General features: G+C 48.3%; 1 protein-coding gene across 6 annotated transcripts in view; it reads left to right on the top strand.

Moving 5' to 3' along the window:
* Window positions 1-16,241, top strand: part of SLC5A11 (solute carrier family 5 member 11) — a 45,916-nt gene extending 29,675 nt beyond the window's left edge. For all 6 annotated transcript variants that reach the window (XM_039234408.1, XM_039234406.1, XM_039234410.1 and 3 more), the window contains 8 exons: window positions 1,049-1,254; window positions 5,307-5,442; window positions 10,371-10,478; window positions 10,818-10,968; window positions 13,136-13,304; window positions 13,694-13,909; window positions 14,554-14,725; window positions 15,943-16,241. In XM_039234408.1, the coding sequence (XP_039090339.1) occupies window positions 1,049-1,254; window positions 5,307-5,442; window positions 10,371-10,478; window positions 10,818-10,968; window positions 13,136-13,304; window positions 13,694-13,909; window positions 14,554-14,725; window positions 15,943-16,148 (1,364 nt within the window). In that variant the 3' untranslated portion in view covers window positions 16,149-16,241. The remainder of the gene's footprint in view (window positions 1-1,048; window positions 1,255-5,306; window positions 5,443-10,370; window positions 10,479-10,817; window positions 10,969-13,135; window positions 13,305-13,693; window positions 13,910-14,553; window positions 14,726-15,942) is intronic.
* The last annotated feature ends 443 nt before the right edge of the window (window positions 16,242-16,684 follow it).

A 16,684-nucleotide genomic window follows, 5' to 3' on the forward strand; every position in this document is an offset into this window, starting at 1 on the left:
TGTCTATTTCATAAATCTGTAATTGACCGCTGGCAATTTTTTTCAATTCTAAATTTAGACAGTAATCTAAGGGGATTTTAGTAATACTTGTGACTGATTCGAAAAGAGACCTCAGATGTTTTGTTTTGTTTTTTAATTTATTTCTGAAAGAGAGAGAGAGAGACAGCGTGAGCAGGGGAGGGTCAGAGAGAGAGGGAGACACAGAATTGGAAACAGCCTCCAGGCTCTGAGCTAGCTTAGCTGTCAGCACAGAGCCTGACACGCGGCTTGAACTCACAAATGGTGAGATCATGACCTGGGCCAAAGGAGACCTCAGATGTTTTTACAGTTGTTGCTGATAGGTGGAAGTGTTTGTGCTCATGGCTACTTAGAAACTAAATTGTTCTTAGAGGTACGCCTGGCTGGCTTAGTCATTGGAGTGTGTGGCTCTTGACTTCAGGGTTGTGAGTTCGAACTCCATGGTGGGTGTAGAGATTACTTAAAAATAAAATCTTAAAAAAATATAAATTGTTATTAGACCCAGTGCTGGTTCTTACTGTTTAATGGAGCAAGTTACTAAATTACTAAGTCACAGTTTTTATGTTTCAATGATTGTCTTCAGAATATCTGGTTTCCTTTACAATCCTATGTATTTTGTATTATGTATTGATTATTAATATTCTTCTTTTAAAAGTGTTCATTCATTTTTGAGAGAGCGTGTGTGCAAGTGACGGAGGGGCAGAGAGAGAGGGAGACACAGAACCCGAAGTAGGCTCTAGGCTCTGAGCCGTCAACGTGGGGCTCAAACCCACAAGCTGTGAGATCATGACCTGAGCCCAAGTTGGACGCTTGACTGAGCCACTCAGGTGCCTCTGATTATTAATATTCTGAGAAGCAACACATAATCACTACCAAAGGCATTTAAAAAAAGTTAAGAACCTTGAAGGCGACCTACCTTCCTTAGTAGCTCTGTTCTAAGTAGGATTTCACCCATCTCTGACCATCCCCTTCCCACTTGCTGTGGATTACTCTGAGTTTCTGGCAAATTTGCTATTCCTCTGAATTCTAGGTTTCGCTGCGGTCGGGGGGATGGAAGGCCTGAAGGAGAAGTACTTCTTGTCCCTGGCTAGCAACCGGAGTGAGAACAGCAGCTGTGGACTGCCCCGAGATGATGCCTTCCATATTTTCAGAGACCCACTGACATCTGATCTCCCGTGGCCCGGGATCCTATTTGGAATGTCCATCCCGTCCCTCTGGTACTGGTGCACAGATCAGGTACAGGACAGCTGGCTGAGTGAGTGCCTTCCAGGACGCTTCTTTCCTTAAGGGACCGGAGATTTGGGGTTTTCCCTCCATCTGTTCTCTTGTTTGCATTCCCCGCCCCCTCACCCTCAAGCTCCACTACTTCCTTTCTGCAGCTGTATGTTACTTTACCTCTTGAGCTTGGTCATGTAGTGGCAAATTCAAAGCTATTAATATTTGCAAAGGGGAACTCTTTTTTTTTTTTTTTCCTCGAGAGAGAGAAAGAGAGGGTGCAAGTGAGTGAGGGGCAGAGGGAGAAAGAGAAAGAAGTGAGGCTCACCTGAAGTGGGGCTTGAGCTTATCTGATGTGGGACTTGAACTCATGGACCATGAGATCATTACCTGAGTTGAAGTTGAACGCTTAACTGACTAAGCCACCCAGGCGCCCCTCTATATGCATTTTAAAGAAGCCCTGGGTGCATGTAGGTAAAACTAAGAAGAGGAGTGCTCGTGGGCAGGGAGACAGGACAGATGCGCCAGGTTGGACAGGACTTGCACACCTGTTCATACTTTGTCAAGTTCCAAACCTGGTGAATTGTGATGTCTGTCCTGTTGAAGATCAGAGACCTGTGTACCGTTTTGGCCACTGTATTGCAGAGTCAGGGCAGGGCTGATGGATGTTTAACTGAAGTAGTGATCATGGCAGCAGAGTGTATGCAGGTGAACACTTTAGGGCACGGAGCCCAGATCCCCCCACAGGCCGCGATTCCTCTGCGCCTGGACGGTGGTGGGTGCAGCACGCATGTACCGCCCCTTTAAGAGAGAGACCGTCATTGGCAAATCTTCTGCCCCTCAGCCAATCTCATGTAGGGGGGGACCTTGGCACATAGGACAGATCTAGGTTAACAGCATGGGCTTTAAACTTCACAGGCTCAGGAGTGCCTGGGTGGCTCAGTTGATTGAGCATCTGATTTTGGCTCAGGTTGTGAGTTCGAGCCTCATTTTGGGCTCTGCACTGACAGCGTGGAGCCTGCTGGGATCCCCTGTCTCCTGCTCTCTCTGCTCTTCCTCCACCTCAGAAAAACATTAAATGGGGCATCTGGGTGGCTCAGTCGGTTAAGCGTCCTACTTCAGCTCAGGTCATGATCTCACTGTTCGTGGGTTTGAGCCCCACGTCAGGCTCTGTGCTGACAGCTCAGAGCCTGGAACCTGCTTCAGATTCTGTGTCTCCCTCTCTCTCTGCCACTCCTCCACTCACACTCTGTCTGTCTGCCTCTCAAATAAATATTTTTAAACAATTAAAAAAGAATCACATGTTCTACCCACTGAGCCAGCCAAATGCCCTGTGTTGCTGCTTTTGACACAGTTCAACAGCTTATATTATTTATGAATTTGTACACATATTTCTTTGAGATTCCTCAATCCCTTCTTCGTTGGGGTTCCAGCATGCACCCCTTGAAAGCCACCTCCAACCCACCTTACATGGTTCTGGAGCCTGGGGACTTAGTCACAGAGGACTTGGTCTCCTTCCATATGCCAGGCAGGGCAAGAGGGCCTAGAAACCCAAGCACTCCTTGACCCTGTGACTTTGGTCTTGACCACACAATGTAGCTGCTGACCTAGATTCTGTAGAGTCCTGATAAGGTTGGTTCACTGCGCTGATGCTTCCCTAGGGAACACACAGCTGGGTCAGCCCTCTGTCTAGGCTGCTTTTAGAATAGGAGAGAGGCAATGCAGCCTTCATGATCCACAGACACAGAATATTCCAGATCTTACTGGGTAGAGAATGAAAAGGTAAATAACAGACCATTGTAATGGCACTTACACATGTAATGGCACTTACACATTTCCCGGTGCTGCACCGTTGCCGACCCTGATCTGAGCACTCTATGAAGTAATTCCTTTTCATAGCATTCCCATGAACTTTGGTTCAATGAGTTGGGCCCAGAGGTTGCCATACAGGGTGACCTCGCCCAGGGCTTGTGGGTTTTCCAGGAGCATAGCTCTCTTCAGACTTACTCAGCTGCCTCTTTTTTTTTTTTTTTTAAGTTTATTTATTTTGAGAGAAAGATAAAGTCTGAATGGCAGAGGGAGAGAGAATCACAGGCAGGCTCTGTGCTGTCAGCGCAGAGCCCATCATGGGGCTCAAACTCACAAACTGTGCGATCATGACCTGAGCTGAAATCAAGAGTCAGAGGCTTAGCTGACAGCCATGCAGGCACCCCTCCTTACGTTTTTAGTAGTTCATTCTAAAGTGTTCTAGGAAGCCTCAATAGGTATGTGTCTGGAGTTGGGAGAAATAACGTGTAACAGTTAAACCAACTTCTAAACAAGGGCATCTGCCTTCCCTGCTCTGGAGAGAGAGTCTATCACTGGGGCATCTGAACAAATCTCATTTGTGCGTGTCGAGCCTTCAGAAACTGCTAGAACTTATTCTGGTTTCCTTCTGCTTTATCTGACTTGCTCATCTCTGACTTCGTTGCCTCCCAGTGCAGACCAGCAGGAAAGAAGCTGACAAGTCCTTAAGTCTCAATTCAAAACTCATGCCGAAGGGCCTGGTGTGCCCAAGATGACAGGATAGCTGTGTGAATGGATGTGGAGGGGAGGGGCGGGTTTTGAAAGAAGGGGCAGGACACTCGAGGAAGCCTACACCATTTTTTAAAAAGTTTATTTTTGAGAAAGCATGAGCTGGGGAAGGGCAGAGAGACAGAGAGGGATCCAAGTAGGCTCCTCATTGTCAGCATGGAGCCCAGTGCGGGGCTGGATCCCATGTCAAGTCATGATCTCACAGTTCATGAGATGGAGCCCTGAGTCAGGCTCTATGCTGATAGCTTGGAGCCTGCTTGGGATTCTCTCCCCCTCCCCCCCGCCCAAAATAAATAAACATTAGGATGATGATAATAATAATAAAGCATGGCTGTTATCCTCGTTTTGTAGATGAGAAGACTGAGGCCTGGGGAGGTTAAGGAACTAGTTCAAGCTGATTTAGTGAAGACTGTAGCTGTTTCTAGGGGGAGAAAATAGTTTAAGCATAAAAAGGCATTTTTAACTTCATAACTGGGAAGCCAGAGGTGGCTAATGACAGTGGTAAACAACTATTTATCGGGCAGTTTCTATGTGTCAGACATACTCTTCTATTATCTAAATGTTTTTACTTCATTTAATTGTTAAAAACTGTCCTTACATTACCTCCCACTTTATCAATGAGGAAACGGAGTTAAAGAGAGGTAAAAGTGTACACCCACTGTCGCATGGCCAAGAAGCGGAGCGGCAGGATCTGAACCCTGGAGTTACATTGTAAACCAGACCTGGCTGGAGTAAGGGCTCATACTATGTCACCAGAAGTTGTTTCTCTTTCTCTACAATTCCTGGTTTTCTTTCCTCTGAGATGACTTCAGTTTTAAAGGATCTTTTCCAAAATATAATGGTAGAGATTCAGCAGGTGGTCTGAGCTGTCTTCACCCTTGGCAATTCCAACAGAGGCTGTAGGTGCCAGGGTGCCTCTTTTCTTTTGCCTCTTAAAAAAATTTTTTTTTTAATGTTTATGTTTCAGAGAAGGAGAGACAGAGCATGAGCGGGGAAGGGCAGAGACAGAGAGGGAGACACAGAATCCACAGCAGGCTTCAGGTTCTGAGCTGTCAGCACAGAGCCTGACATGGGGCTCAAACCTACGAGCCATGAGATCATGACCTGAGCCGAAGTCAGATGCTTAACTGACTGGGTCACCCAGGCGTCCCATCTATTCTTTGCCTTTTTTAGAAAGACATTCCATGGAAAGTTGTAATTGCCCACCTTTGATTCATACTTTTCCTTAAATAAAAATGGTAGCTGGAGAAGTAGAGTAACTCTATGGAGAAATCTAATTGGTCAGATCTGATCCCAGGATAAAAGAATGGCGAAGGAACAAAATAGGATTCTTAGCTCCAAGTGGACCACAGGGTTTGGAGATAGGAAAGTGATGTTTCCTCAAAGAGAAGCCAAGCAAACCAAGACCCTAAGTGCATGACAGGTACTAAGGAGCTGTGCACACTTAGTTTGCCGTTACAGAGGGCCTCCTCACCTTCAGCCACCCCATTGTTTTCCAGGTGATCGTTCAGCGGTCTCTGGCGGCCAAGAACCTGTCCCATGCCAAAGGAGGCTCTCTGATGGCTGCCTACCTGAAGGTGCTACCTCTCTTCATGATGGTGTTCCCTGGAATGGTCAGTCGTGTCCTCTTCCCAGGTGAGAAAACAGGGAGAAGAGGCCGTCTGTCTTTGAGTCTCAGACCCTGTGACACATTCTAAATGTATGACTGTCATCAGAGAACGGGACTAGAGTTCCTGCAGTGATTTGACTGAGGTATCTCCGTCCAGGCATCTCTGACTCTGTACTGTTTCCCAACAGGGGTTCAGTGGGAATATCTAGCATGTGTTCAGTCGTGTGTATATACCCGTGTGTATTTTTTTTTTTTTTGGGACCACAAACTAGGCTAAGAGCTTGTGGTTACAGATGTCGGTTTCCTAAAGCCCAGCATGAGAGTCCCTCTTAATGCTTGACTATTTCAGCTCCATTCTTCAGTCATTTTGGCCCAGTGGAACCCTTCTGGGGGTATTTAACAAAAATCAAGGATATAGCCTCTAGAATATTTGCTGTAGGAAAGTTTTTGTCAGTCTGGTAAAGTGATGATGTTTGCTCTGTGTGGATCAACAGGCCTGAGGGGAGGGTGTTATTGGGAGTCACGGTGATGTCAGGAACTGCTGATCTGTATGGAGGAAATTTCCTCTTTTTCCACATCAGTGAGTTTTTCTCTCATGCCCACCAAGGCTGTTATTAACCTAAAGAGGAGTGTAACCTCGAGTGAGTCCTCCTTTGTGCTTTATCCTACACAGTGCAGTGTCACATATTGGTCAAGAAAGGGTAGGTTGGCCCAGAAATTTTGTCAAAATAGTTCAGGACAATAAGCATTAGGAGGAAAGAACTGGGGAAGGAAATTGCGGGGCACTGTCCCTGGTGCTAGACCTTGGGCTCAAAATGCTGCAGCCCAGATGGCATGAAGACCACAGTTACTGGGCCTGTTTCCAGGGAAAGTACACAAGGCTTGCAAAAACCCCAAGGAGAATAATAGCTGGGATTTGGGATTTGTGGTGACTTGATGGAAAATACACGGCTACTGAGTAGGCTTAACATATGAACAAAGAGTGTAGCTTTAAACAACCTGCATTCATGATGCTGAGTCTTACAGAGAGTGCAGTGGTAATGAATATGAACTCTGACTTGAACGGTGGAGCCAGAATCCCGGCTCTGCTACTTGCTAGCTGTGTGACCTTGGAAAGCCACTTGCCTCTGCTTCCTCACTCGTAAAATGGGGATAATACTTCATGAGTGTAAAGCAGTTCGTGGCACAAGGTAAACACTGTACTAGTGTTTGCTCTTTTTTTTTAAACGTGTTATATTATTTATTCCTCAAAACATCCTTAGGAGGTAGGTACTATTAGGGCTGTTTTCATTTACAGACGAGGACATTGAAGCTCATAGAAATCAGTTAATCCACTCATTTATTTATTCTTCCGTGTGTCCACCAAGGACCCCGAGAGCCAATGATCTGCCAGGCCTTATTCTAGAAGAGGCCGGGGATCCGTAATTGAAGAAGACAGACCGTATCCCTGCTGTTGCCAGGCTCACATTCTAGTTCTGGAGGGTAAAAAGATAATAAATAAGGCATTCGTTGATTGTGTTGACAGCTGTGAGTGAGAGGCACAGGAGGTGTCGCGGGGAATGCTGGGTAGTGGTTTCTTCCGACAGGCTTTCCAGGCCCTCTGTGAGGAGGCAACAGTTGATCCATAAAGGGGCACCTGGGTGGCTCAGTTGGTTAGGCATGCACCCTCGGCTCAGGTCATGATCTCACGACTCAACGAGTTTGGGTCCCACTTCGGGGTCTGTGCTGACAGCTCGGAGCCTGGAGCCTGCTTCAGACTCTGTGTCTTCCTCTCTCTCTTCCCCTCCCCTGTTCATGATCTGTCTCTGTAAAACATAAACATTTAAAAAAAAAAGGTGATCCATGTGGATGGTTTCAAAATACATTTCAGAGTGGAGCCAATACAATTTTTTTAAGTTTATTTATTATAAGAGAGAGAATCCCAAGCAGGTTCTGCACTGTCAGCACAGAGCCCAATGTGAGGCTCAAACTCACCAACTTTAAGATCATGACCTGAGCTTAAATTAAGAGTCAGGCTAGCCCACTGAGCCACCCAGGCGCCCCATCATGCTAATGTATCTTAAGATTTTTTTTAAGTTTGTTTATTTTGAAAGAGAGAGATAGAGCATGGTGGGGAATGGGCAGAGAGAGGGAGAGAGACAGAATCTCAAGCAGGCCCTGCATTGTCAGTATAGAGCCCGATGCAGGGCTTGAACTAATGACTCATGAGGTCATGACCTGAGCAGAAACCAAGAGTCTGACGCTCAACTGACTGTGCCACCCAGGTGCCCCTCATGTTACTGTATCTTTCATTAAATTACACCTTAAGTTTTGGATCAGCGTCTGGAAGATCCATCACATGACCCGGACCCGAAGGTATATGTGCCGTCTTTATCTGTAGCATCTGAGTCAGAGTGAACCTTCAGTGACTCTTGGCATTTGGAAACAGGTTTTGTGTTGTTGGGATATGAAATTGCCAGAAGCATCCTTCATGTCAAGCACCAGAGGATCTGACAAAAGAACCCACCGCAGAGCTGAAATGGTTGATTAATTAAGGCGTGTGGATGGTTGTTACTCAGTGGTGGGTTAATGATCCACCAGGCTGTTGGTTCCAAGTGTAACTTCGCCGAGCGACTCATATCCTTAAGATGAAGGCTTCTTGAAGCTGAACAGACAAGGACAGTGCCTCAAACGTGGTTTGTAAACTGTCCCATTTCATGGTTGAAGGCTGCATGTCTAGAAGGCTAAACAACCTAAAGTTAACAACCAAAGGTTAAACTGTGTAGCTAATTAAGTATCGCAGGGAGAGGCTTGCTCCTTCTAGATGTACCTTGAAGAGAGGGGCTTTTGGACAAAAAGAAGCAAAGCCCATATGATCTGAAGGTGTACGAGGCCTTTGCCCGACCTAGGAGGCTCCTTACCATGTTCTGGGCATGGGAATGGCACTACTTCCTTATCTTTTAAGGCTTCTCAGAAGAATCATAAAAAGCCAAGAACTTTGAACTCTCAAAATCATTTTTCTTAAGATTGTTTCAGCTCAAGACTTTTCATCAAATGTCACTTTTGGTCCAGTTTTAATTTTATCTAAGGCTTGAGCCAGAGTTTTGGGGGCATCTACTTCTCTTCCGTAGCAATTGTATTATTACTTGTGGCCACAACAACATTGGTGGATATAAGTGGAGTAAAGGGACCTGTCCTTGAGCAGACATGACAATGCGTGGGGAAATTTTACAAAGACCAGTGTGACTTTGGACTTGCCAGTGGATGAAAGGGCGAAGAGTACTTCCATTTCTGAGGTCTTATGTTACCAAAAGGAAGTTATGACAATAAAACGCAATATTGCGTTTTAAAAAAATATTTATTTTTGAGAGAGAGAAAGAGAGACAGAGTGCAGGCTGGGGAGGAGCAGGGAGAGAGGGAGACACAGAATCCAAAGTGCTCCAGGTTCTGAGCTGTCAGCACAGAGCTTGACTTGGGGCTTGAACCCACATACTGCGAGATCATGACCTGAGCTGGAGTTGGATGCTTAACCAACTTAGCTACCCAGGTATCCCAGTATTGCATTTTAAAGTTGTGGTGTCCTTTGACATTTATTAAATTGGCAGTTTTAATGCAGGTAAAAATACAGAGTATACAATCTCTTCTATGATACTGTCCAACATCTACTTTTGAGGCCTCAGCTAAATGGTTATCATGGCACTGGAATTGCATTGGAACGGGGGAGGAAATCAGCATGAACAGTGAAGGGCTCCAGGTTCACTTGTAAACTGAAGTTCAAGTTGGGCTGAAAAGCATTGTTACCCTTCAAAATGAAGACAAAGGACTGAAGCCTTTGGATTGAGCATAGGGACCCAGGAGTGATTCATGGGAGTTATTTTTTGGTCTGTCTGGCAGAGGAGACTTGAGAGCCCACAAGTGGCTCAGCTGGAGTGAGGGGTGTTGGGTAGGTGTTGGCACAGCAGTAAGGAGTTTTGGTCAGCTCAGATACCAGGAGCTGAGGAAGTCAGAGGTGAGAGGGTGACAGGAAAGGTACTCAGATGCAGGTGCCAAACCATTGAGACCATACAGAGTTCTGAAGGAAGGTCCCAGTGGCCAGGATTGAGCCTTGGATGGGATGATTGGCCGACTCGTTAAAGATGGAAAAGCATATACTCGCTGTCTTTGTCTTCCTTCTCTGCAAAATTGGATTGAGGGTCAGGAGACCCGGGCTTCAGCTCTGCCTCTGACATGACCTTGCGAGGTGTTTATAATCAATCAGGTCCCTCGCCCTGATTCCTTTTTTGTGAAATAGTTAGAGTAATCTCTGCCTTCCTCAGTTATGAAAAAGTGAACAGCAGTTCTGTGATCGCTAGTCGTGGCCCCAAGGAAATTTATTGAGCCCCAGAATGCCGTCGGGGAGGGAAAAGCCCTGACACAGAATTGTCGTGAAAGGAGGAGAGAAATCCAGCCAGTGTGGTTGGGTTGTTCTGAGCCTACAATGAGAACAGCTGTTGAGGAGACAGGGAAAGAAAGATTTAAAAATATTTGCCATGTGTCAGTCGATGGCATTCTCCTTGGTACTTCCAACAAACTGCAGACAGGATGTGAATTGCTTGTGCCCCCCCTTTGCGGGGGTCCAGGGATGCCGCCTGATGTAGGGCACAGTGGGGAGAGTGGCTGCGAGGTAAGCCAGTTTTTTTGGGTTACAGTAATAACAGCTACAGTGTATCCAGCCCATCCTACATATCAGACTGTGTTAGCGTGTGACGTATGTCATCTTGGCCGAGCCCTGCTGTAATCGTTATGTTACAGCCATGGCAAGGTGAAATTAGAAGGTCATGGTGTACAGAGTCCAGGCTCCTTTATTTCCAGAGCTATGCGTGAATGTACAATGACCCTGTCTCCTGGCGCTGGCCTGCATCCGTCAGGCCATGTTTTGGTCAGGCCTGGGCTCAGAGGTTCTGTCTGCTCACTCGGAGCCCTGTTTTCTCCACAGATCAAGTGGCTTGTGCAGACCCCGAGACCTGCCTGAAGGTCTGTAGCAATCCTTCTGGCTGCTCAGACATCGCGTATCCCAAACTTGTGCTGGAACTCCTGCCCACAGGTAATGTCCCCTCACCCCTAAATAGCGTCCCCTGGAGCGTCCAGAAGGGAAGACCTCCACTGGGCCCTGACCTGAAGGAGGGACAAGATGGGAGGGTAGCAGGAGCCTCAGAGCCAGGGCCCCCGAATAAAACCCGGGTCCTGGCCCTCCAGGGGTTTCTGCCTGACTCCCCACAGCCAACCTCAGCCCCTCCTCATGGTTCCCCTGAGTTCTGCCTCCTCCCAGTGGCACCGACTGGGAACAGCTGGCGCTATGGGTCTGGGGTAATGGTGTTCTGAGTGGAGGTAACAGCCGTGGGAGGAAAAACCTGAGGCCCATAGCCCTCCCTCTTGCCCCCAGGGCTCCGTGGGCTCATGATGGCTGTGATGGTGGCGGCGCTCATGTCCTCCCTCACCTCCATCTTTAACAGCGCCAGCACCATCTTCACCATGGACCTCTGGAATTACATCCGGCCCCGGGCATCTGAGAGGGAACTCATGATTGTAGGCAGGTAAGTTCATGCTGAGCGGGGCCGGGGGAGGGGAGTGAAAAGTCCTGCATACCCAGGGAGGAGGAAGCTGAGCCCACCCAGAGGCTAAGTCCCACCAGCCACTCATGCTGGAGGCCCAGCCTCCTCTGATGCCAAAGGTGAGGTTCCTTAGGACTCTGCAAGTAAATCACTCATCCAAGAGATGTTTCCTGAGCACCTGTTATGTGTCAGGTGGCTAAATGCAGAGCAGTGCAAAGCAAAGATTTAGTTCTTGCCTTCACAAAAGTAGAGAAGAGAATTAAAGAGAAACGATAATTAAAGGAAATTACAGGGCGCCTAGGTGGCTCAGATGGTTAAGCATCCAACTCTTGATTTTGGCTCAGGTCACAATCTCATGGTTTGTGGCATTGAGCCTAACATTGGGCTCTGTGCTAACAGCCTGGAGCCTGCTTGGGATTCTCTCTTTCCCTCTTTCCCCCTCCCCTGCTCATGTGCTCTCTCTCTCTCTCTCAAAATAAGTGAATAAACATCTTTTTTTCTTTTTTTTAATTTCTAGGAGAGAGAGAGAGAGACAGCGTGAGCAGGGGAGGGTCAGAGAGAGAGGGAGTCACAGACTGAAACAGGCTCCAGGCTCTGAGCTGGCAGTCAGCACAGAGCCCGACGCGGGGCTCAAACTCACGAACCGCGAGATCATGACCCAAGCGAAAGTCGGACGCTTAACCAACTAAGCCACCCAGGCGCCCCTGAATAAACATCTTTTAATTTAAAAAAATAAAAGGAAATTACAACCCCAGTGAGTACTCTGATCAGGAGCCCAGAGTGCCACCTGGACTGGGTGGACCCCATGGATGAAGCCTGGTAAAAGGGAGCAAGGGATTCTGGGGACTCCGCGAAGGTTTTTCTATCAAGGCTTTTGCAAGGTACTGAAGTCTAGTGGGGGGAACAGAAGTGACCAAAATGGGTGTCATGCAAATTTTATGTAAAATACATGCTAATAAAGCATCTTGGGGCCTTGAGGGCTGTTTCAGTCTTGGGTTAGTGAAAGAGTTCTTAGGTCGAACACAGAAAACATAACCCATAAAACTAAAAAAAATAGGGGCGCCTGGGTGGCTTAGTCGGTTAGGCGTCCGACTTTCACTTAGGTCATGATCTCACGGTTCGTGGGTTTGAGCCTCGCATCGGGCTCTGTGCTGACTGCCAGCTCAGAGCCTGGAGCCTGTTTCAGTCTGTGACTCCCTCTCTCTCTGACCCTCCCCTGCTCACGCTGTCTCTCTCTCTCTCCTAGAAATAAATAAAAACATTAAAAAAAAAAAAAAACTAAAAAAATAAATTAGACTCATCAAAAGCTAAAAGGTTTTCACTTCAAAAGACACCATTAAGGAAATGAGAAGAGAAGCCACAGATAAGGAGAAAATATTTGCAAGCCATGTAAGTTGACAAAGGACCTGTGATCTGGATCAATCTACAAAATGAGATTGTAACCCTAGAAAGCTACAGTGAGATACCACAACACACTCCCTAGAATGGCCGTAATGAAAAAGACAAGGAGGGGCATCTGAGTGACTTTGTTGGTTGAGCTTCCGACTTTGGCTCAGGACATGATTTGTGGGTTCGAGGCCCACGTCAGGCTCTCTGCTGTCAGTGCAGACCCTGCTTCAGATCTTCTGTTCTCCCTCTGTTCCTCTTCCACTCGCGTGCATGCCCATGCGTGTGCTCTCTCAGAAATAAACATTAAAAAAAAAAGACGAGGTAGAGAAATTAGAACTTTAATAACACTGCAAGTGGGAATGTAAAATGGTCCAACTGTTTAACAGTTGGGCAGGGTTTTTTTTAATGTTAATTTATTTTTGAGGGAGAGGGTGTGAGCAGGGGTGGTGCAGAGAGAGAGGGGACAGAGGATCTGAAGGGGGCTTGGTGCTGACAGCAGAAAACCCGATGTGGGGCTCAAACACATGAACTGCGAGATCATGACCTGGGCCGAGGTCGGATGCTTAACTGACTGAGCCACCCAGGCACCCCAGCAATGGATGTTCTAAACCTTGATTGTGTTACGGGACTGTACACTTAGACTTACGATGGGTGACTGTCACGGTGTGAAAAGTCTGCCTCACTACGGCTGTTGAAAAGAGTGATAGCAGTAAGTGTCCGGGGACCACACTAAGCAGGGTCTCTCTCGGCCTGGTGGCAGAGTGTTTGTGCTGTTGCTGGTGCTCATCTCCATCCTCTGGATCCCCGTGGTTCAGGCCAGCCAAGGGGGCCAACTCTTCATTTACATCCAGTCCATCAGCTCCTACCTGCAGCCACCCGTGGCTGTGGTCTTCATCATGGGATGCTTCTGGAAGCGGACCAATGAAAAGGTATCTCTGGACGAGTCCCCACCACGCAAGAAGCAGGCGCCACCCCGGGAAGACATAGGTGGCGTCTCAGGGGAGGAAGTTCTGTGGAGGGAGGTCTGGGGCGGATGCCACCTGGCCTTTGAAAAGCAGCAATAGTGATTCTGTGTTGATGCATTTGGTCATTAAATGGGGAAGCTAAATTAATAAGGAGTGAGTCAGTTATGCATAAATGATTAGTTACCTAACTGCTAAGTGGCCTCCCATCCTTTTCAAATCCCTGATACCCGCATCAACCATCCCTAGAAAGCCAAGCTCTTGAGAACAGCTTGTCGAGGTCGAGGTCCGTAGTGGCCCAGGCTGGCCGCCCTTGACCCTGGACGTCTCTAAGATGGCCTTGCTCTGATTTACAGGGTGCCTTCTCAGGTCTGATCTTGGGCCTCCTCCTAGGCTTGGTTCGACTGGTCCTGGACTTTGTTTACGTGCAGCCGCGGTGTGACCAGCCCGATGACCGCCCTGCCGTGGTGAAGGACGTCCACTACCTCTATTTCTCCATGATTCTATCCGCAGTCACTCTGATCACTGTTTCTGCTGTGAGCTGGTTCACGGAGCCACCCTCCAAGGAGATGGTACAGTTGGGTCTGGGATTATAGAACCATGGAGAGCCTCGCCGCAAGCAGACCAACCCACTTGGCCTTGAAAGAGAGGGTCTGATTGTTCAAAGAGCTGGGACATCTGGAGTTGGGCTTGAGGGACAGCCTGGTTCAGGACTGAGGATCATCGGAATCCGTCCTTATTTCTGCCTCTATTTTCAGGCACCACAGGGTGGAGGAGGTGGGGATTGGCAGCTTCCAAGCTTTTTATCTTCCATGCTCATTAAGCAATAGCAGAAACATGTTCATTCCAGCATTTCTGGCAAAGCTCCTGATTCCCGTCGATGGGGTCAGCTCGACACATGTACCCGTGAACCAATTCAGTCCCTGTAGCTAGAGAAATACATGTGCTGAGTGGCTCGTGGGCAGGTCCTCCTCAATTCCTGGCCAGGGTTAAGCCCCAGGGGCTGGAATGAGGGGGGGGCTCCCAACAGAACTGGGGCTGCTGAAGTCACCTGGTGGAGTCGTGGGGGAAATGCCCATGGCGTCTGAAGAGTGCCTGGATTTGGAGCTCATGGGAGGTGCAGTGACAGGGCAGAGCTGGGGACAGTCTCAGACCTGAAGCTGAACACGGGGTCGAGCAAGGGACCCCTGTCTTCTAACCCATTCCTGCTCCCTAGGTAAGCCGCCTGACCTGGTTTACTCGTCATGACCCTGTGGTCCAGAAGGAACAGCAGCTCCCACCAGCAACTCCCCTGCCTCTTCCCGTCTCTCAGAACGGGGCTCCAGAGAGCAGCATCACCACCATCCAGTTGGAGATCATTCAAGAAAACACATCCAAACCCCACAGCTGTGAGTGGTCTCTCCTCAGTTATAGTCGAAGCCCAGGAAGAGTTCTCTGTTTCAGGGGGGAAGTTTTCTACAAAAGCACAAGCCAGAGAACGGGCAGAATTGGAGTTTTAGCCTCCCCTGACTTCCAGTGTCCAGCCCCTGCAAGTGGGTTCTGCAGGAACTTGTTCTTTTTCTTTCTTTCTTTCTTTAATGTTTATTTTTGAGAGACAGAGAGACCACACACACAAGCCGGGGAGGGGCAGAGAGCAAGGGAGACACAATCCGAAGCAGGCTCCAGGCTCTGAGCTGTCAGCACAGAGCCTGAAGCGAGGCTCGAACCCACAGACTGTAGGATCATGACCTGAGCCGAAGTCCAATGCCCAACCGACTGAGCCACCCAGGCGCCCCTAAGTTTATTTAATTTGAGAGAGAGAGAGAGCATGCTCCAGGGGAGGCTCAGAGAAAGAGAGAGAGAATCCCAGGCAGGCTCTGCACCGTCAGCACAGAGCCTGATGCAGGGCTTGAACTCACAAACTATAAGATCATGACCTGAGGCGAAATCAAGAGTCAAAGGCTTAACCCACTGAGCCACTTGGGTGCCCCCTCGGTAGAAAGAAGCCTTGCTGGGAAGCAGTAGCAGCAAACACTTGTTGAGCACCTCCTAAAACATGGCTCGCCTGATCCTCACAAAATCCCACAAGGCAGCTGAACTACTGGCATCTTTATAAAGTACACTGGTTTCAAACTGGCAGCTTGCAGACACTGGTTTAGCCCACCTACCATTTCAGTGAAATGTGACTTAACATTTAAAAATCGGGAGATTTCATATTAAATTCCAGATACCCGTCTTATAACAACTCTTGGCCCACGTGTCTGCACGACTGCCGTTGTCTGGAGCTTGTAAAATAGGCGCCTTAGCCCTGGGGTGTGCCCTTTAATTAGCCAAGGTCCCCACCAGCCCCTGTTATGTCCACGTGGGCTGTCATTTATCATCACACGTGGCCTTGTATGTATGTCTACATATACATGCACGTACATACATGCATACATGCCATGGCTACGTGTCTACATCAGCCTCACGGGAGACACAAGTATAAATCCTAGAGGCTGTGTGTTTCAAGAAACACACGAGATGCATAAAGTATTTGTTACTGTGCGGAACACAGCCGGTTGGTCCCCTCGGTGTCTTCTCTGGGAGACACAGCCCATCCTTGTGACGTTTGTTTGGGCTCGTTTAGGTGACACGACGCCAGAGCAGTCCAGAGTGGTCCGGGCCGTCCTGTGGCTCTGTGGGATGGAGAGCCGGGGCAAGGAGGAGCCCCCCAGCAAAGCGGAGCCCGTCATCGCCTCCTTGGAAGAAAACCCACTGGTGAAAACCATCCTGGACATCAACCTCATCGTGTGTGTTAGCTGCGCCGTCTTCATCTGGGGCTACTTCGCTTAACACGGGGCGACCCCAGGGCTGCAGGCGCTCGGTCTCTTTCCCATGCTCTGTTTTTGTAATGAAAGAATATAAATAATACAGCTTTGTTTAGCACGAGGCTTCCCAGGAGTTCTTCCCGGACATTTCCAACATGACATTGAGTTCTTTTCTTCTTTTTTTCTAGTTTATTTATTCATTTTTGAGAGAGAGCAAGCCAGGGAAGGGCATAGAGAGAGAGAGAGAATCCCAAGCAGACTCCTTGCTGTCAGTGCGAGCCCGATACGGGGCTTGAACCCACGACCAGGAGATCATGACCTGAGCTGAAATCAAGGGTTGGGCACCTCTTCTTAAAAGACAATGGAGGGGCGCCTGGGTGGCTTAGTCGGTTAAGCGTCCGACTTTGCTTAGGTCATGATCTCGCGGTTCGTGGGTTCGAGCCCCGCGTCGGGCTCTGTGCTGACTGCCAGCTCAGAGCCTGGAGCCTGTTTCAATCTGTGACTCCCTCTCTCTCTGACCCTACCCTGCTCACGCCGTCTCTCTCTCCTAGAAAAAAAAAA

The sequence above is a fragment of the Hyaena hyaena genome, unplaced genomic scaffold (genome assembly GCF_003009895.1).
Source record: "Hyaena hyaena isolate Hyena2069 unplaced genomic scaffold, ASM300989v1 scaffold_88, whole genome shotgun sequence".
NCBI classification, from domain to species: domain Eukaryota; kingdom Metazoa; phylum Chordata; class Mammalia; order Carnivora; family Hyaenidae; genus Hyaena; species Hyaena hyaena.